Below are 21,594 nucleotides of genomic sequence, written 5' to 3' on the forward strand. Positions count from 1 at the left end.
TTCATTTTTGAGTAAGTAAAGCAGTAGTCATTTTTCTAACTAGAAGGAAATACGGTCTCCGGTATGCATTTAAAACAGTTTAAAAATTTCTACACAAAGTAGCTGGTTTTTAACCCACACCCTCCTTACACATGCTAGGCAACCTACCGTTGACCCATTTCCCCAGACATTTGCGTGTTTGTGTGTGTTCGTGAATATGTGTTCACATCTGCCTGTGAGTAAGTGTTCACGTGGGTGGGCACGTGTATGGAATCCAGACACAAGGGTACCCTTGTGTGTCATCTCTCATCCCCCGCCGCCATCTCCCCCGCCCCCCCCCCCCCCCCCCGCCATCTCCCTCTCTCTCTTTTCTTCATTCTAAGGAAGGAAGTGCCCAGGGTCTTTAGGACATCTGTGCAGAGTCTGTGGGTGGGCTAGGAAGCCCTCCGGCAGGGTTATGGGCCTGGACTTGGTCCGAGACGGCAGCCCGGGGATCAAGCCCAGGGCCTCACACATACCAGGCAAACGACCCACCATCTAGCTAATGCTTTTGTAGTGTTCTTTCTAATGGCAGCTGTTTAATCTTGTTTATAGCAACTTGTTGTGGTTAGCTGCAAGGTTCCTTGAAACCCGGGTTGATACATATTTGTTAAATGTATGGTCCTATTACATTCTAATACAAATAAAGTCTACGGAGGAAGCTTAGAGCCCAAGTCTGACACAATAGAATAAACTCAAGGCTGCAGACAGATGTCAAGATGACTTGCGTATTGTTAAGCACCACCAGTTTGGCAAGCAAGACAATAAAATATTCATTTTAAACCGTTCTTGGGTTTATGTAATTACTTGTGTGAAATAAGAGTGGTCTGTTCATGACCAGGCATCTTTTTTTTTTAAATACAAGATTTCAGTAGCTTGCTTTCCCTCCCCTTCCCCATTCTTTAACTTCCCCCCCTCTCCTTCCCTCTTCCTTTCCTCTCTTCCTCTATCTTCCTTCCCCCTTCTTTCTTTCCCCTTCTTTCCTTTTTTCCTTTTTCCTTAGTCCTTCCCTTCTTTCCCTTTCATTCAATAGTTCCTGCCTCACAAATATGTCTGTATATGTAAAAGAACAAAACAAAAGAATCAGATAACCAAAAGATGCAAATTCTTTTCTCCCAGATGAGCCGCACAGCCCTGCACTTTGCAGTGGGGAGGAATAATTTATCTGCGGTGGATTTCTTACTGAGTCACAAAGCCAGGGTGGATGTTGCTGACAAGGTAAGCTGGCCTTCAGTGGGTAGACTGACACTGGCCGGCAGTGTGCAGTAGTGGAAAGGTCGCAAGAGTGTGCTCTCGGCGCTTGGTAACTGAATTGTCCACTTGTTGCATTTAAGACTTGGGTTCTTACTTCTTTTCCTATATTGACCTTATAGCACTAGCTTTCGTTGACAAAGATGGTCCACACTGTGGTTTGATTGATGGAACTAAACAGCTCCACGGACTTTATATCATGACTTTGCCCTGTGCACTCTAATTCTAAATAAAACACATCAAATGCATGTTCTGTGCCAGGCATGGGTATCGTGATATCATCCCTAAGACTGCTGTTAAATCCTCCACGGAAGCTGTTGCCCAGGGTCCTCTGGGCCCTCCCGCTGCATCGCCATTTGATGTTTTCCTGAGGAAGAAGAAGCACCATCCTCCTTCTAATCCTATGGAAAAAGTATTAGTACAATACCCAATTTAAGTCAGGCATGGTGGAGCACGCCTTTAATCCCAGCACTCAAGGAGGCAGAGGCAGGCGGCTCTCTGTGAGTTTGAGGCCAGCCTCTTCTACATAGTGAGTCCCAGGAGAGCAAAGACTACAAAGAGAAACTCTGTTTCAAAAAACCCAAAACCCCAAAACAAACAAACAAAAAAGAGATTCATATAGAGTGATTAAAGATCATTATCCCTCAAAATTATATTAGGAAAGACTTGAGGCAGCTTTGAACCAAACTTTTCTGATTTCAGCAACTATGCTGTTAGCTACAAACCAGTTTACCTGTCTTGCCAAGATGGCAAACCTACCCCAAGGGCTTTTCAGCTCCTGTCCCCACCTCCTCCTTCATCACGGCACAAGGAAGCTGGCCAGAAAGACATTGATCATCTCTGTCGCAGAAGACAGCGACAGCTCTACTCATTATAAAGCTCTGGGTTCTTAATTAATCACGTAGATCATGGCTCTTTTTTTTTTTTCATATGATCAGTGTGCACGTGTGGTGCATGACTGCAGGCATGTCTGGGCCACAGCACACCTGTGGTCAGAGGAGCTAGCTCAGTTCTTCCACAGTGGGACCCTAGTCCTTGGTTTTCAGCTTTATACCATTCAGTGGCACTCACTGAGCCCTTTTTTGTTTTCTCTCTGGACTGGACTTCCTGGAGGGACGGTTCAGTGCTGTTTTATCTTTACATCTCCCAGGGCCTGGGAGTAAACATTTGGATGGTAAGAGGCGTCAGTTTACACCTGTTAGTCATCCTACTGGCTTTGTGGGCAACCGTAGACAAAGTGTGGCTTTGATACCACTGGGAATTTTTCTGTGTGTCACCACAGAGGCCAGATCTCTCTGGTCTACTGTCATGGTATTGGTGAGCAAGTGGACTGTTGTGTAACAAGCCAGAATCTATTACCGCTGACTGCACTCTAACTTCCTGAGTGAAATTAACTGTACCAATAGCCATGTTTTTATTAGGGAGGGGCATGGCTACTGATTGAATGGAAGACTTTGCAACAAACAAAAAACTTTATTTTGAGACAGGGTCTCATTAAGTGGCTCCGTGTGATTCCAGGCAAGCAACTGGCTTTGCTAGCTGGCCACCAGCTGTGGTCATTAAAGGGCATGTTATTTAGGTATGCAAATTCTGGCTTGGTTATTTTGCATATCAGTTAGCAAGAGTCATAATTACCCAGATATGTTTATATTTTGTCATTGAAAACTTTTTATAGAGCTGGGCATGGTGGCGCACGCCTTTAATCCCAGCACTCAGGGAGGCAGAGGCAGGCGGATCGCTGTGAGTTTGAGGCCAGCCTGGTCTACAAAGTGAGCCCAGGACAGCCAAGGCTACACAGAGAAACCCTGTCTCGAAAAAAGAGAGAAAGAGAGAAAGAAAAGAAAAAAGGTCTTACAATGTCCTTTGTGTTTTATTTTAATTTAGAGACTAACATACTCCCCGGTTAACTTCCTTCTTAAAGTACAGTACTGATTTTTGATGGGTGTACGGATTTATATAACCACCGCTACCTTAAAAGGGTAGAGCAAAGGGCCTTGGAGTACAGTAGTGTGTTTAGGATGCATAAGGCTGTGAGTGCAGTCTCCAGCATGAGAGAGAGAGAGAGAGAGAGAGAGAGAGAGAGAGAGAGAGAGAGAGACAGAAAGACAGACAGACAGACAGAGACAGAGAACCAACAACAAGCAAAAGAGTTGCCTTTGTATTCAAAGCTGTCCCATCCCAGCAACCACTGGTCTCTATGGTTTTGTCTTCTTGAGACTGGCATCTATGTGAAAACGTATGACATATAATCTTTGAGGCTGGCTACTGTCACTTGGGGAAGCACTACAGACACAGCTTTTCTAAATGCTCTGCCTTTTAGCTGGGCAGTATTTTTGTTTATGGGTATAGCCCAGTTTATCTGTTTACCATTTGAAGCACTTGAGGGTCGTTTCCAGTTTGTAATTATAAGTAAAGATTCCAGTGCTGGGGAGATGGCTCAGTGGATAAGCTATCTGCTGCATAATCGTGAACACCTCAATTTGCGTGCCTAGCACCCACACAAGATGCCAGGCGTGGCTTGTACACACTTGTAACAGCAGTGTTGGGCACAGAAGTCACAAAGCTGCGTGGATCCTGGTGCCTCCCTACCCTCCAGCACAGCCAAAATGATGAGCCCCAGGTCCCTGGGATAGCCTGTCTAAAAAAAAAATATATAATGTTGACAGCTATAAAGGAAAATATCAGCAATCCACCTTGGGCCTCCACATGTATGTGTTTCACACACATACACACATGTCAAGCCCCTGTAAATATTCTTGCACATTTCTGCAAGTGTAACTTTTCTTCTCTTTGGCATAATGAGATTGCCGGGTCAACAGTGCGTATGTGAGAGCCGGCTGTTTCATCTTCATCAGCAATGCAGGAGGCCAGTGTTGCTTTGCGCCTTCATGGCCACCTGCTGTTGTCTGGTGTTTCCTCCCTCACTTCCAGCCTCTCTGCTCGGAATGTAGGCATCTCACCGGCTTGATTCGCGCTCCTCCACTAACAATGACCTTAGGTAGCTTTTCCCCCGTTACCTTTTATGTATCATCTTTAGTGAAATCTGCTCAGATTTTCTCAGTGCTGGAGACAGGAACCAGGACTTTCCACGTATCCGCTGAGCCCTCCACAGTCAAGCTGCATGCCCAGCCAGATCATTTGAAGATTTCTAAGAACCAATTTTGATTATTCGTTTATTTTCTTTTAAACTATCTTGTTGTTGTTGTTGTTGTTTTGTTTTTCGAGACAGGGTTTCTCTGTGTCGCCTTGGCTGTCCTAGACCCACTTGATAGACCAGGCTAACCTCGAACTCACAGAGATCCGCCTGCCTCTGCCTCCCAGTGCTGGGATAAAGGCATGAGCAAACCATGCCTGGCCCTTAAACTATTCTTTAATTGTGAAGTTTTTATAGTTCAGTATGGACTCTGAGAACAGGTCCAATGTGAGGTGTATACTTTGTATTATTTCTTCGTATCTGTAGACAGAGCAGATTTTGTTATTATTGTTGTTGTTTTGGTTTTGGTTTTGTTCTTGATGAAGTAAAATCTTTGGTGTTTGCTTTGTTTTGAGATAAGGTCTCTTCATATGAGGCTGGCTGACCTGGAACTCATTATAAAGACCAGGTGATCTTCCTGCCTCTCTCTGCTTTGTGAGTGCTGGTATTAAAGGCAGGTGCCACCATGCCTGGCGTAATGTTCCTATTTTTAAAAATGAGTCCTGATATTAGAATTATGTATGTGCAGGGGTGATTTGCCTAACCATGGCAATTTTCTCATATTTTTCTTCTAAACATTTTATAGTCTTATGTTTCCATTTAGTTCGGGTGTTGCTATGGTTTCAGCATGTCCCTTGTAGTTCATGGGAGTGGATATAGTGCCTGGAGCCACTGCACTGATTAGATCTTTAAGAGATGACTAGCTCACTGTGGCCTCATGAATAGATTAATGCTGTTTTCTCAAGGGAGGGTCCCTGATGAGCCCCCACGGCGCGCTACAATTAGGACAGTGGTCCATCTTGAGTTGACTTTAGAGCAGAAATGGGTTGAGATGGATGGTGGGTCCTTTGCACCAGGTTTTTATAATGTCACTCCGGTTTCCAAAAGTTTTGCAGTACTGTTCAGATCTGTCCCCAGAGCCAGTCTGAGCCTGGGGTCATAGTCTTCACCAGAGTTCAGTTCCCCAAACTGTTGTCACAGTGTTACGAGTCAGCCCATGTACAGAGCAGGGCACAGTCCAGGAGGGTTCACAAGTGCTCCTTCTTGTTGTCTACACTTCTGTGTCCTCTACAGACACACATTCTGTGTCCTTCTACACACACACTGTGTCCCAGATCCCCCAAGATACCGAGGACAAAGAGAGCGACGTGGCAAGGATTCTGCCACCTTCTCTTTTTCGGAGACGTCCTTCTGTCCTTTTTGGTCTTATGTCCTGGTGTAGAGTTGGAACTACCTTGAGTCTTCAAGAAAACAACAGGAAGGCCCCTCAGCATCGTCAGCACTCAGTTCGGGTTGACCTCCCCCAATTCTGCCTGTTACCATTCACTTTGCAGAGTCCTCTGGTGGCTGGCTTTTATCCAGAGAGCTTAGTTGCTTTTGGTAGGAGAGACAGAGTGGAAGACACACCTGCTCCATCTTAGCTGAACCTATACTCTACAGAGCAGGGCTACATGGTGAGGCCCTGTCTATAAACAAACAAACAAACAAACAAATAAATAACAAACCTAAGGTGGAAAGCAAATGAGGAAGACACCTGACATTGACTTCTGCTCTCTACATGCAACACCTGCACACATAAACACACACAAAACAAACAAACCCAAATCCATGATTCAAAAAACACGGCAGCTGATTGTACTTGATATAACAACATGAGGCACAGCGCTGCTGTGGAACTCATAAACGAAGGTAAACACTGGGTTTGACTAGGACCCCTCAAAGGCATAGAAGGCTCTGGGTCAGATGCAAGGCTCAGCCACTAAGGACGAAGAGGGGTAGCGCCTATGAGCTTTGAGATAAGCTAACTGAAAGGAGGCTCTCAATTCAGGATGGACAAAACTCCCAGGTACGACGCTCGGAAGACAGCGGCAGACATTTGCCTTAAGTGGGCTTCTCTGGAGGGTCCCGGGGGATATTATCACCTCGCCTATCACCAGACCAGTCACCGGGACAGCACACCAGTGACTTTCCAGTATTTTAGACTTTGAAAAGCATGTGACTGGAATGTCACCGGTGTCATGGGCTTGCCAACTCCGCAGCAGAAGGCTTTGTGATGAGGAGGGTCCCCCGGGGCAATTTCTGTCAGCACACAGCAAGCGATTCTCTGTCTCGAAGGAACAAAAGTTCCAGTAGGAATTTGTGGCTTCAGAAACTCAAGTTGTCTGCCGCTCCGATTCCCAGCGTTGAGGTTTTTAAAAATCAGAGCTAGGAGTTTTCTAAGATCGCTTGCTTCAAAACTGGGGCGGATCTCTTAGGGAAAAGTGAGGGCCAGTCACTATGTGATTGATCACCTGTCCCAAACGGGACCATGTGTGACACTGACTGCCGAATGTGGAGCAGCGATTAGTAGGGGATCCTGAACGAAGAGGTAAAATTGTGGTTTTAACGCACTGAACTGAACCTCAAGCACTCGTGACAGATCACGGTTCCCTGTAAAAGGAGTGCGGAGATGGCCAAGCCTTCCGTATACTGGAATTTCAAGTATAAAGCACCCTGAGTCTCTGAGTGACTGCTGAGCTACAAGTCAGATAGACCATGCGCTTTTAAAGCAGGATTTCTCAGCAGACAAAAGTGCCTGCTGACACACTGGCAATTGGGATCGTACATTCTTCTTGTTGGGGTTCAACAGCATGCCTGGCTTCTTCTGCCCCTCTTCGGTGCCTCTGAGTCGTGACTATCAAAAATATCCCAAGACACTTCTAGATGCCCCCTGGAAACAAATTGCCCCTAGTCAAGAGGCACGCATTTAGAATTCCCCAGTAGCAAACTGGGACTTGCTCGTTCACTCTCTTCAGGATAAAAGGGCAGATAAACACGGTATCTGGAGCAGCCAAAGAAACACCCTGGGCCTTACCCACACCACAGATAGGAGAAGGCTACAGACCCTTGTAGGCTCAATTTTCGTAACCAATATATTTTATTATGAACTTATTAACCAAGAGCACGTCCCTTATAACCTGACTAACCGAAACAATAGGAAAAGAGGATTAAAGAATACAATAACAAAAATATAAGAATTTCAGTTCCGAGGAACGATTCTCCTGGCGTTATCAGCAGGATTTCTTCTGCTGGAACCTGGAGTAACCGGAACCCAGAACCTCAGGAGGAGCCCGGAGCCCTGAAGCCTTCCCTCGAGCGGTTCTCTCTAGGAGCATCTCAAAGTGGAGCGATGAACAGCCAAAATTATCCCAAGTCCAAGAAGAGACTTGATACCCTATGAGTATATACAGGGGGAGGAGGTCCCCCTCAGTCACAGTCATAGGGGAGGGGAGTAAGGGGAAAATGGGAGGGAGGGAGGAATGGGAGGATACAAAGGGTAGGATAACAATTGAGATGTAATATGAATAAATTAATAAAATATATTTTAAAAAACCTATCCCAAGTCTCCTAAGGCCCCCACCTCCAGTTCTGGGCTCATTTATATATCTCCTCCCAGAGTCTGTTCACGGGATCTTTTCAGCTGGCAACAATCAAGTTCTCCCGAACGGTTGTTTGTCTTCTAGTGGATTAAAATCACCTGTTCTCTCACAAGATCCCACTTGGGATCATAACAAAAACAGGTTTATCCTTCAGACCCTGATTTCTTGGTTATTTATTCAGAGATGTGCATCTAATAAGCCCGTGTCCTGGATCAAAACCATCATCATCATCATCACCTGAGGCATAGATGATGCAATGGGGAAGGCTGGGCAGAAGCTATGGGTTGCTTTTTTTTTTTTTTTTTTGACAGGGTAAAGGAAACAGAAAAGGTAAGTGTGACCCTAAAGATAAGGATTTGAGAGGCAGAGACAGGAATGCCGGCGAGCTTGAGGCCAGTCTGCTCTTCATAGTGAGACTGTGTCTTAAAAAACAAACAAACAAAACAAAACAAACAAAAACAAGGCAAAGCAACCCAACAAATTATCTGGAACAAGTAGCTGCAGCTGGACATTAACTATGCTGAGCAATATTAGGGCCCCTGGCAGTGGAGGAAGTGAACAGTCTGAGCCAGTTCTGACTATTCCGAAAGAGCAAGCTCAGGGCTCCTGCTCTGCAGCTTTGTGCCTAGAGCAGTTTCCCCTCGGCTCCTGACATCACCTTCTTGAAACAGCCAGTGTTACCTGTTGGCTGTTTCCTTCCTTCCTTGTTTCTCTCTGCTGGTTCAGCATATGATTTAACAACTCAGCATAAACCTTCCCATGGGTCAGAAAGCTCTGACTCTCTCAGTCTAACTACTGTATGCATGCACGTGCGTACACAGACATCTGTGGGAGGTTTTGGATAGCTGCTGTGGGAATGGAATCCTTTAGAAACTTGTCTTTTCTGCTTTCTTTTCTGGGTATACCCTTCTTTCTTCCAGTGGCTTCACTTAGCTGTCTGAGAAGTGTATGTTTATTTCCATACTCTCATATCATCCTATCTGCATCAAAATATCTCGATTAGTATTTCTGTGTACCATCCTACAGATGTCTACCTAGAGGTAGATGTGTGTGTGTGTGTGTGTGTGTGTGTGTGTGTGTGTGGTGTGTGTTTTGTCTACTTTATCTTTTATAAAAATGAAATTAAGTTCAGTTCCCAGCAACCACATGGTGGCTCATAACCATCTATGATGAGATCTGGCACCCTCTTCTGGCCTGCAGGTGTATGTGCAGCCAGAGCACTGTATACATAATAAATCTTTTTTTAAAAAGTGAAATTGAGGCCAGGCACAGTGGCACACACCTGTCATTCTAGCACGTCAGGAGGCAGAGGCAGGAGGATCTCTGTGAGTTAAAGGCCAGCCTGGTCTATAAAATGAGCCCAGACCAGCCAAGCCTATACAGAGAAACCCTGTCTTGAAAAAACCAAAGAAGAAAACTAAATTAAGGCCAGGAAAATGGCTCAGTGAGTAAAATGCTTGTTATGCAAGTCTGAGAACCTGAGTTTAACCCCTGGGTCCCATGGCAGAACCTCAAATATTATCCTCTGACCTCTACAAATGTGTCACAGCATGAACACACATGCACACACACACACACACACACACACACACAATATGCATGTACACATGCACCTCAACAGTGGTAATAAATTAAATCAAGCGGAATTCTACATTGTGTCTTGTTTTCCCTATTTAGCAAAGTTCATGAAAGTGTTTTCAAGGTTGAACTCATTACTTATGATGGTGTGGCGTGATATAATTATTTCACAATTTGTGTAACAATTTATGACCGTGGATACATCGTTTCCAGTTCTCATTGACACAATTAACACCCTCCCTCTGTGTGTGTGTGTGTGTGTATGTGTGAGAGAGAGAGAGAGAGAGAGAGAGAGAGAGAGAGAGAGAGAGAGAGAGAGACTGAGACTTTGGGCCCCAAGGATGGATGAATGGCTGTATTTTGATTTGATTTTTTTTTTAAAGTGTGGAGAAGATTTTTTTTAAAATTATAGATGTAAGAGGAAAAGCAGGCAGAGGGAAGAGTCTAGGCTGAACATAGTGGGCAGACTGACCTGGACCATGAGAGGAGAGATGGGATGGGGAGAAAAAGCAAGAAAGGCGTCCTGGGCTAAGAGACCAACAGGGTATTTTGTACCAGTTAGTTTACAGAGTAAAATTTTGTATTTTTTTTCTAATACCCTAGGAGACCACTCTTACCTGTGTTCTTTTCTATGGTTTGTCTTTTGTTGTTGTTGATGCTTTGTAAGAGCACTTTACATATTAGAGATCCATTTCTTTAGCTAATGGGAGGGGTTTTGAAAGTGTCAATTGTTTGATTGGTTTATTTATATTCTATTTTTTTTCCTTTTTAAACTCTAAATCAAGAGAGTGCCTGTTATAGTTTAGATTTTTTCTAATATAGTTATTATTCTTATGCTTGTGATGTTATATGTATTTATAATTTTTTAGTAGACTGCAGTGCAGCATTTCAGTTTATTTCCTTCAGATGGAGACCCACTTGTGCTTGTGTTACTTACATGTCCCCTGTAGAATTGAAAGATTACTTTTGTTACATATTAAATTACTTTCTTTCTTTCCTTTTTTTGTTTTGTTTTTTCAACTTTATTAATTTATTCAGATTACAACTCAATTGTTATCCCATCACTTTGTTTGTTTGTTTGTTTGTTTGTTTGCTTGTTTTTTTGAGACAGGGTCTCTCTGTGTTAGCCTTGGCTGTCCTGGACTCACTTTGGAGACCAGGCTGGTCTCGAACTCACAGCAATCCGCCTGCCTCTGCCTCCCGAGTGCTGGGATTAAAGGTGTGTGCTACCACGCCCAGCATTACTTATTTTTAATTTCTCAATAATCTAGTATCATCTAGGTTTTCATTTGGCTGAGACAGAATTGGTGGTTCCTTGCATAATGGGCTCTCTCTCTCCTCTTCTCTCTTCTCGGGGGAAGCACGGCTTGACAGTAATTCACCTTGCAGCCTGGTCTGGTAGCTTCGAGATCATGCTCATGTTAGTTAAAGCTGGAGCAGACCAGAGAGCCAAAAGCCAGGTAGGTATGGAGGTCCCATGGGAGCCTGAGCACTCACCTCACCGGTGACAGGGTGGGAGGTTCTGGGGTTCTGAGGTAAGTACTTACCCCTTCCCCCCAATCCTCCCCAGGAAGGCATGAATGCTCTACACTTTGCAGCTCAGAACAACAGCCTGCACATTGTGGATTACCTCATTCAAGACTTGCATCTGCAGGACCTGAACCAGCCCAATGAGGTGTGTCACCTTGCTCCTTATCGCTTCTGCTGCTTCTTGGCCTGGGTGGGGCTGCTAGAGCAGCAAGCACACACAGGCTTGGCCCTGTAGCCAGCTCCGTGTTCCTCTGATAGCCCAGGAGGAAGTAGGGAAGTGTTGCTGTTGACAAGGTGCAGGCTTCTGTACATGGGGGAAACAGGAAGCACAGAGAAAGCAGCCAGACTCCTCCTTCTTCTCTTTACATTCCCTTATCCCCACCAGGACGCTACCTACCCCCATTAATATTCCAAATGTGTGCTCAAGCCTTACCCTATGGTGCCTGACCTTTTTAGAATATACTAGACCCAAAATTTTGCAAAAATCAACCATGGTCTATACTGCTGTTACTGTCTTTGTCTAGGGGCTTTTTTTTTTTTAAACTTTTTTTCCATAAGAGATTAGTAAGAGCAGCTCTGCGTTATGATTGTCTCTTAATCTGCTGGGCCCAGAGGAAAGCAACTTGTGTGCATCCCTTCAGGGACAGGCTAGGGCCTGGGACCTGTTTCATCACAGTGGACTCTTGGATCTTTTGTGGGGACAGTGGTGTGTGGGAAAGGAGTAGGCAGGCTGATGGGTTCAGAGGCAGAAGCAGGTTTAATGACAATCATCTCCTCCTTTCCCTTTGTTTGTTTGTTTGTTTGTTTGTTTGTTTTTGAGATGGCAGCTTGCTATGTAGCCCAGGATGCCCCTGAGCCTGTCATCCTTCTGCCTCAGTCTCCAGGGTGTTGTTGGGATTAGGCAGATAACCACCACACCCAGCGTCCCCTCCTTCCTGAGTTTGTTTCTCCTCCTCCTCCTCCTCCTCTTCCTCCTCCTCCTCTTCTTCTTCTTCTTCTTTTTTAAATCATGTCTGTCATACTGTGTGGTACCCTTGTTCCTCCTCCCCTGGATGGAGCTTGCTAAAGGCTGGAGGAGGAAACAGAGCTGCTGTTCACTGGGTAGGGAGGTTCAGTTCTGAAAGATGCATGGCAGTGATGCTTACATAGTGGTATAAGGGCACCTAGTCCAGGGCTCGTGAGAAGATGCCGTGGGTAAAGAGGCACTTGCCACCAAGCCAGATACCTTGAATTTGACCCTGGGAACCCACATGGTAGAGGCAGAGAACCAAATCCCACAAGTCCTCTGGCCTGCACCCGTGCCCCCCATGGCCTGTGCATGCCCTCACGCAAAAATAGTGAATATGTGTTTACTGATGATCAGACTGGTAAATGTTTTTTTGTTTTGTTTTTCTTTGTTTGGTTGGTTTTTTGGTTTTGTTTTTTGTTTTTGTTTTGTTTTGTTTGTTTGTTTGTTTTTGGTTTTTTGAGACAGGGTTTCTCTGTGTAGCCTTGGCTGTCCTGGACTCACTTTGTAGACCAGGCTGGCCTCGAACTCACAGTGATCCGCCTGCCTCTGCCTCTCAAGTGCTAGGATTAAAGGTGTGTGCCACTACCACCATTCATAAATGTTATGTTATGAGTATTTTACCATGATTTTTAAAAGGTAGAAAAAGAAGCCTGTTTGCAGCTAGGATTAGGAAGTGACGGCTAATGACTCATCATTTGTAGAAAGGTATGGTGGATTTCGCAAGAGCCACTGTGCAGGAGGGATCCCTCTCTCTCAGTGTGTTACCCTCCTGCCTGGCCTCTTCTCATCAGAAAGTGCCTTGTCCTCTAACAGGGTCAGTAAAATTATTTGGTTTCGAGGGAATTCTAGACTCTGGCAAGAGGAGCTTTCCCAGGAAGTGACCTTTAAGACGAAATGAATTTAACTAGGCCTTCGAGAGTTTGGATGGATGTCCATCCAATCACTGCGATGTTAGCAGAGGAAGGGAGATCAGAGCCAGGACTTTGGGGCTAAGTAGGCTCAATGTTTTGAATCTGTAGGCCAGCCTCTCCATCTGTGATCAAAACTAAAGAAGCAACAATGTTGGGAGAAGGGGAGGCAGAAGGAGAGCTACACGGGTCACTTGCGTGTTGGCTGGAAATGTGCACATTTGCCTGTTCTTCTGTGTCGTGTGCACGTTGGGAACACCCACCGGCCTGACAGGATCTGAGCTGGAAGTCTTTGTAAGTCAAAAGTGGCTTCTTTGTGGGGAGGGTTGATAGTCAAGAGTGGAAGGGGACTTGAGAAGACATCTGTTTTCTTATTCAGGCATCCTTTAGCATCCACAGGGGACTAGTTCCAGGCCTCCTCTTGGATGGTAAAATAGGCAGAAGACCAAATCCTTATATAAAATGGTGTAGCACTTTTATATAACCTACACACAGCCTCCTGTGCCCTTTAAAGCAGCTCTCGATCGCCGTTGATACCTGCTCCAAAGATAATGTGTAATTTATTAAAGCACGTGGCTAGGTGAATGACAAAGAAAATGCCTACATGTTCAGTAAATAACAGGGTTTTTTTTTTCCCCCTCCCTGAACATTTTGGATTGTGAATAGTTTCATTCATCCATGGATACATGGGCCAAATGTACTGAGGTGGCAGTTAGCCAAAGCTATCAACTGTACCATAATAAGGAGAATTCACCCGGGGTTGTGTCCCGCCCCCACCCCTTGCAGCTGAGCTGCTCCTGCAGCTCTGAGCACTCAGAGGCACAGTTCTGGCCCTGCTTTCTTCTGGGTTTCCCCTTTATGCTGGATTCTGCTTCCCATAAAGGGAGATGCTCTGGGACATGGATGTACACAAAAAGACACCAGGGAGCCGCCTCCCAACTAACTATCCAGGAGGTGAAGAATAGGTCTGGTGGGACTTTGGTTGGCTGGTTTTGACATTTTGGTCGCACTTGGTGACTTACTAAACTTGAGCCGTCAAATAATTTATAATAGACTGTTTAGATTCCTCAGACTTGTTTACATGCCCCCCCCCCAAAAAAATTCAAATGCATCAAGTTAAAACATAGATGGTTAAAAACACGAGCTAACAAAGGAGAGCCTAAAGGAACCAGAGCCCTGGATGCGCTTTATTTCTGGTTAAACGAAGGTGCAGGATCCTGGGCTGGGCAGGAAGGCATGGTGATCTGCTCCAGGCGTGAAGCCCAGAGCTCGGACACTCTCGAAGGACTTGGCTGGGAAGTGTTCCTGCCTTCCAAATATAGGGAATCCCTCGAGACTGTACTGGATAGAAGCCTACTTGAACATAATTCAAATAGGTTGGGTTGTTTCTTTGAAAAATGAAATGACATGATAAGAAACTTTATTTTTAAAAAATACATATGGTTTTGAAATTTCTATTGCTTTTTTTTTTTTTTTTTGGCCTAATCACATGTACCAAGGCGAGAAAGAAGATTTACATTGTATTATCAGTTCATCTTTAAGGGACTGTTGAAGTATTTAAGAAGATAAAAGATTATGTTGAACATCATCTTTTGTGTAACATGGGATTTACTCCCTGCCCCCCCCCCCCCCCACTCCTCCTTGGTAACATCTACAAAGGGCATCCAAAGTTCGAAGACTTAGCTCTTCTGTTGGAAAGCAAGACACTTCATCAGTGTTAGCTCAGTCTCTCCTGGAACCTCTCATGACGTAAGCCTTCTTTGGGTGTGGATCCTCTGACACTTTGTTTAGCTGTATGAAAAGGCAAAGCTTTGCAGCAAGCCAGGGTCAAAAGAGTCTGGCTATTTAAAAAAAGAAGAAAAAAAAAGACCAGGGCCAGTAATCCTTCTAGAGAAGTGTTTGCCCTTGCTATGGTTGCAAAGTGATTAGCTGCTTCAGGCTAGGACAGGAGTTAATCCCCGGAGTCACATGTTAATGACCTTAAACCAACTGTGGTGTTAGGAGGCAGGGGCTTCTGGGAAACGATCAGGATTAGATGCCGCCATCAGAGTGGAAGCTCCATCAATTGAAACCTGATGGTTTTATAATGAGAGAGAAACACACACACTTCTTTTGTCTCTTGCTTTCTGTCTCTTGCAGTGTCTCAGGAATCCACAAGCAAGAAGGCCTTTCCCAGATGTGGGCCTAGACCTCGCCCTTCTAGAACCATGAGTCAAAATAAACTTCTTTAACTGCCTACAGTGGCCCTACCTTTGGTATCATAGTAATGAAAAAAGAACCCAGGTTGATTTTTTTTCCCATATACTATACACATACATTAAAACGATAGTCCTTAAACTGCTAAATATATATTAGAATTCTTTCTGCTACAAGTAACAAAAAGTCCTCTTAATCTGGGCTCAGAAATAAAGACATTTGCTAACTTATACACGAGGTCCTTGGAGGTGTGACTTGTTGGTTTCAGACATGAGGGGGTCCAGCTTTTATTTCTTCCTGCAGCTGCTAGCTGCCATGCTGCCTCTTCTGGTCCTCCCTATGTCCTTGGTATGGTTCACAGCTTGCAGATAATACCCTTGTGGATTCTGACCCAAAGACAAAAAAAAAAAGCCCTTTCCTATCAAAGCTCATGTACTAGTGCCACGAGCAATTCTGTTTGGTCCTCTTTGAATCATATGCTTAATTCTAAACCAGCCGCCACCACCAAAGCAAGTTACCTGACCACTGCACACAACAGGGGACAATCAGGAAAGACCTAATGGCATAATATGAAAAGGCATGACCACCAGTGAGCTATGGTCCCTATGTCTAAGTAGACTGGTAGCAAATGTGGCCTGTGATGATGTTATGGCCCTGACACCCAAGATCTCCTAGAGCAGTGGCTCTCAACCTCCCTAATGCTGTGACTCTTTAATACAGCTCCTCATGTTGTGGTGACCCCAGCCACGAAATTATTTTCATTGCTACTTTATAACTGTAATTTTTCTACTGTTCTGAATTGTATTATAATGTAAGTTTTTTTGGACATAGAAGTTTGCCAAAGAGGTCACAACTGACAAGTTGAGAACCACCACTTTAAAGAAATCCTTGGCCTGGGGATAAAGTTCTTTTTGGTAGACTTTTCTAACACGCACGAAGGCCTGGGTCAGGCTCCAGCACTAGAAAACTAAAGTCCACCAACCAAAGGCACTGGACATTATAATCTTCCTTGTCAACTTGATTTGACTGCGAAACACCTAGGAGATTGGGCAGGCTCACATCTCCTCCTGCCTGAGAAAGCATTTCCAGGTATGGTTAGACTGCAAAGGCGCCAGCTTAGTCAGTAGATTCACCTGTTGGTGGTGGATGCAGGATTTGAGTAGACTGTTGGGAGAGGGTGGAACTGTGTGGTGAAGTGGGAACTAGTGAGGGGAAGTGCCTTTGGAAGGCATGTCTAGGTCCTGGCTTCTTCCTGCCTTTTGTTTGTTTCTCTTTGCTTGGTGGATGCCATAGGTGACTTATCTGTGCCCCTTCCTTCATGATGTTTCTATCTTGTCCCACACTGAAGGCCACAGAGCCAGCCAACAGTGGACTGAAACTTCTGCACCCGTGGACCCAAATAACCCTTTTTTTTCCCTTAAAAGTTTTGTCATATATATATATATATATATATATATATATATATATATATATATATATATATATATTTTTTTTTTTTAACAGAGGGAATTTATCATCCCATGCAGGTACACGTGGCTTCAGTTGTGTCGGAACCCTAGAGTTCAAATAGCACCATCAACACTCTTTATCGCTTTCTACATTTCAGTTCTACTTTCTACCATTCTGGTCTCATTCTTAGGCATAGTCTACTTCCCAAGTGGCAAAGAGGGCTAACGTCATCATCTAAGACATCATCTAATGTCTTAGAAAAAAAAAATCCCACGGCTGACTCTTACTGGCCTGGTGTGATGTGTGAACAACTCAATCAAGGAGTTCTCGGTGGAGGTCTTAGAGCTTTAAGAGGAGGATCAAAATGGGCTAAGGGAAGTCAGGTAATAGGTGTTTTTATCTCCCGATACAGTGCATTAGCCGCCGCCTTAGGCAGCTTTGTGTCTCCTCTTGGCCACATACAATCACACCAAGTAGTGTGTAAGTAGTGCATGACATATATAACCTGAATGATGTAGGATATATGACTTTGTGGTGGTTTGAAGTAGAACAGCCCCCAAAAGGCAGCATTAGAAGGCGTGGCCTTGTTGGAGTGGGTGTGGCCTTGTTGGAGTGGGTGTGGCCTTGTTGGAGTAGGAAGTGTGTGACCAGGGGTAGGCTTTGGGGTTTCAAATGCTCAAACCAGGTCCAGTGTCTGGCTCTTCCTGCTGCCTGCCTGTCCGGCTGTAGAACTCTCAGATGCTCTCCAGCACTGTGTCTACCTTTGTCCTGTCATGTGTCCCCGCCATGATGGTAATGGACTAAACCGGCCACAGTTAAATTCTTTCTTTTATAAGAGTTGGCATGGTCGTGATGTCTTTTCGCAGTGATAAAACAGCAGCGACACTGAATTTCATCCAGGATTTATACGCTCCTCGCGTTTGTGTCCACTATGACACACACCCAAGAGAACAGTTTAGAAGGAGAGAAAAATTTTATCATAGCTCACGATTTCAGAGATTGTATTTATCATGTCCGGGAAATGCGTGGCTTCACCATAGTGGCCACGACTCTGATCTGAGCACAGTAGGACAGAGGCAGCAGTGGACAGGCCCCATGGACAGGTCCTCAGTGACTGATTCCTTCCACCAGGCCTATCTTCCACAGTTCTGTCGCCTCCAATAATCTATTCAAAATCCAAGTCCATCAGTGGGTCAAACCATCCATTAGGTCAAAGCCCTCAGTCTCAAATCCTGCCTGGAGATGGCGTCGCAGACACTCCTGGTGACGCGCTTTCCTAGCGCCATCTCTCAATCCAACCAAGTTGATAAATAACATTAACCAGCTCAAGTTGGTCACGTGACTCTTCATCTGTTGCTGCCATTTGTGGATACTGTTTTAAGTCACTGACAGTCACTATCAGTGTGTCATTTTCACATGGACTAGACTTTGTCCATCAGCCATAACACAGCCTACAAGCAGAAAACTGGCTCCAACCAACCCCTTCCTTCCCTTTACCCTTCGGTGATTTCCTGAGAATAAGGAAGGCTGTCATCTCTTCAAGCTTTGAAGGGCTGGAGATGTCGCTCTCATTGACAGTCTGTGTGGCCAACAAACAACTGGATCATGTGAACGTTTTGGTGCTAGTTTGTTTCTCCAGGTTCTGATAATTCATGGACCCAGGTCTTCACAGGGCTGTTCTCAGCAGATGTCTTTCATTTTGTTTTAGGCAGTGGACTATTTTAGGCTGTTTCTCTTCCTTTTTCCTCCCTTAGAAGCAAACAGTGGCCACGATCTTTTTTGTTAAGAACCATTTAGTTAACAATTAGCTGACAGATTCAGAGCCCTATTTATAAATTGTGTACCTTCTGTACGTTAGAGGTGTCTTGCTATGCTCGACACACTATGGCAAGCCAAGTTCCCTTCGTTTTAGTTGAAGAAAATTCATCTTTGACTGTTTTGTCATCCGATTTCCTCTTCCTCGTTTTCAAAAATAGCTCAAGTTGAAAAATTAAGTTTTCCATGCACCTTTCACGTCTCTTGATGACATTTTGGCTACTGCAAATGCAGTCCCTGTTACCAGCAGGAAACCTTGGAGAAATAACAATTACTCAAATGTTCTATATTTGAAGAATCGGCTCTACACGCCACCCCTCACTGGGATTTCTGGATGTTTCTGCTCCACTTTTTGTTTCTGTTTCAAATAGACCCACACTCTAGAGTTTTCTGATTGATTCTTGGAGTTATAACAGCCAGTGAAAATGACCCCGAATTTGATTGAGTGGCAGCTGGAGCAATGGCTCAGTGGTTAAAAATACTTGCTGCTTTTGCAGAGGACCTGGGTTCAGTTCTTAGCACCAACGTGGAGGCTCACAACTGTTTTTTCAACAGTTTCACAACTGTTCCAGGGGGATCCAATGCCCTCTTTTAGCCTCCAAAGGTACCATGCACACATACGGCACCGATATATACACTCAGGTTTACACACACACACATTAAACACAAATAAACACATCTTTAAAAGTAAAGTAAAATTCAGCTGGCCAAATGGTGTATCTGAGTAAGCTTCATGTGTGTTAAACCCTGAAGACTTTCTGCGTCGTGTGTTTTTATCAGTGAGACTCAGTGAGATGCCCGGGTGCTTCACACAGGACCTGGTGGCATAAGCTAATTTCTCAGTAACTCCCTGAATGAAAGAACGGCTGATCCGTTCAGGAACTCTTGCTACATTTGAAATAGCGTCTGATGGTTAGACTGTGACGTAGCACTCCTCTGACCTCCAGAGGACCTCTCTGAACACTTGTCATCCTGTGGCTGACTCAGTGACGATATGGGGTTCCTCGCGGTTCTGATGACAACACACAACTGGATCTGGCTTGGGTTCAGAGAAATTATCATTCTCTTCCCATGAGAGGGGCCATCTTAGCTGCCTCATTATCTTCGAAATGCTACCCGCGCCTTGTCAGTTAACGTGTTATATGTTGAATGTGTAATAAATGTAGACTTCGTGATTGATTTTCAGAGAGGAAGAAAACCATTTCTTTTGGCAGCTGAAAGGGGCCACGTTGAAATGATTGAAAAGCTTATCTTCCTTAATCTGCATACTTCAGAAAAAGACAAGGTGAGTTGTACTTAGGCATTTTGTTTTGTTTTGTTTTGAGATAGGTTTCTCTGTGTACTCTGGCTGTCTTGAACTCACTCTGTAGACCATGCTGGCTTCAAACTTCTGCAAGCCTCTGCCTCCCAATAGGTTTATTTATTTAATTTATATTTTAATTTATATATATATATATATATATATATATATATTTTTTTTTTTTTCTAACTGAGGACAAAGAGGAGTAACAGTTGGTGTGCAGATTGCTGGTTTTTTTCTAGTCCACATTGGGATTCCTAAATTTTTACTACTGACAACCATGGACTGCATGGGTAAAATCCATCCACTTTTGTTGTGGATGGTCATGATTGGTAGGTGGGCTTTTGTTTTGTTTTTGAGACAAAGTTTCTCTCGTTATGTCATTGGTTCTCAACCTTCCTAATGCTGTGACCCTTTAATACAGTTTCTCACGTTGTGGTGATTCACCCAACCATAAAATTATTTGTTGCTATCTCATAACTGTAATTTTGCCACTGTTATGAGTCATCATGTAAGTATCTGATATGCAGGATATTTGATGTGTAACTCCTGTAAATGGTTGTTCGACCCCCACCCCCCAAAGGGTCACAACCTACGAGTTGAGAAATAGTGTTTTATGTAACTGGCTGTCCTGGAGCTTGGTGTGTAGACCAGGCGACCCTCGACTCACAGCGATCCACCTGCCTCTGCTTCCTGAGTGCTGAGATTAAAGGCGTGCACCACCATGCCTGGCTATGATTGGTAGGTTTTGCTCCAGAAATGTTTTGAAATTAGTTCCCTTCTTGGAGTTTTCTACTTCATGTGGAGTGTGACTCTTCTAAGCTAGAAGCTTGATGGGAGTGGCTTGTGAAGGAGGGGCGTGGCTTCGGGGTGGCTTGTGAAGGAGGGGCGTAGCTTCAGAGTGGCTTGTGAAGGAAGGGCGTGGCTTCAGGGTGGCTTGTGAAGGAGGGGCCACTCTTGTTTGTTTGTTCGTTTGTTTTGTTTTGTTTTGCTTTGAGACAGGGTTTCTCTGTATAGTCATGGCTGTCCTAGACTCGCTTTGTAGACCAGGCTGGCCTCGAGCTCACAGCAATCCACCTGCCTCTGCCTCCCGAGTGCTGGCATTAAAGACATGTGTCATCCACGCCTGACGGATGGCCCACTCTTAATAAACTCCAACCCTCTTCCAGCCTTCCGTGAGGACTGCTGTGGACTTGGTCCCACATTAACGACAAAAGGAAAATGGACATGTTTGATGGCTTTCTTAGGGGAAATTCCCAGATGCTGGATTACAGGTCTAAGAGTTTTGCACCATAAATCTTTTGATATGTGTGATACATATCACTGACATTAGATACTAAGGTCACTGCTCAAATTGGTCCTATCGGTGTACCCTAACATAGGACATAGGTTAGGTCCTTTTTTTTTTTTTTTAATTCCTAGAGAATTAGTATCAAATTCAAGCAAGAATGATTCCTTTTTTCCTCCCCACTGGTTCAGCTGGCTAAGACTTTTCATTAAACATTTAGAAAAGGCTTCTAGAGGTCACACTGCGCCCTCGTGTTGGGGGGACTGTTCCTCAGCACGGGCTATCTCACCTGGGATGCCTCTCTGTTGCAGGAGGGGAACACGGCCTTGCACCTGGCTGCGATGCATGGCCACAGCCCGGCAGTGCAGGCTCTACTGACTCAGTGGCAGGAAGTCAACGAGACCAATGAGGTATGCAGACTTGTGCGTTCAGTGGCCACAGGACTTAGAGGGCGGGGCAGGAGGCGCTTTCTAGAAAAGGGCAGGACATCCACGGGATGCCACCTGCATAAAATACAACGCTGAAGAGTTCTGCTGGTTTTGTTTTTGTTTTTGTTTTTCTCTTTTTCTTTTCAAGTACCCTTTAACAGGGCATTTGTTGATTCACTCAAAAGCCATTAGCAAGAGGAAGACGGAGGGAT

General features: G+C 44.6%; 1 protein-coding gene across 1 annotated transcript in view; it reads left to right on the forward strand.

Moving 5' to 3' along the window:
• Window positions 1-21,594, forward strand: part of ANKDD1B (ankyrin repeat and death domain containing 1B) — a gene marked incomplete at its 5' end in the record, with an annotated part of 58,017 nt that overhangs the window by 6,474 nt on the left and 29,949 nt on the right. Inside the window, 5 exons of the mRNA XM_084802727.1 lie at window positions 1,138-1,236; window positions 10,821-10,919; window positions 11,030-11,134; window positions 19,553-19,651; window positions 21,266-21,364. Coding sequence (XP_084658853.1) covers window positions 1,138-1,236; window positions 10,821-10,919; window positions 11,030-11,134; window positions 19,553-19,651; window positions 21,266-21,364 — 501 coding nt within the window. The remainder of the gene's footprint in view (window positions 1-1,137; window positions 1,237-10,820; window positions 10,920-11,029; window positions 11,135-19,552; window positions 19,652-21,265; window positions 21,365-21,594) is intronic.

This window comes from Acomys minous, assembly GCF_964271855.1.
Source record: "Acomys minous genome assembly, chromosome: 11".
NCBI lineage: Eukaryota > Metazoa > Chordata > Mammalia > Rodentia > Muridae > Acomys > Acomys minous.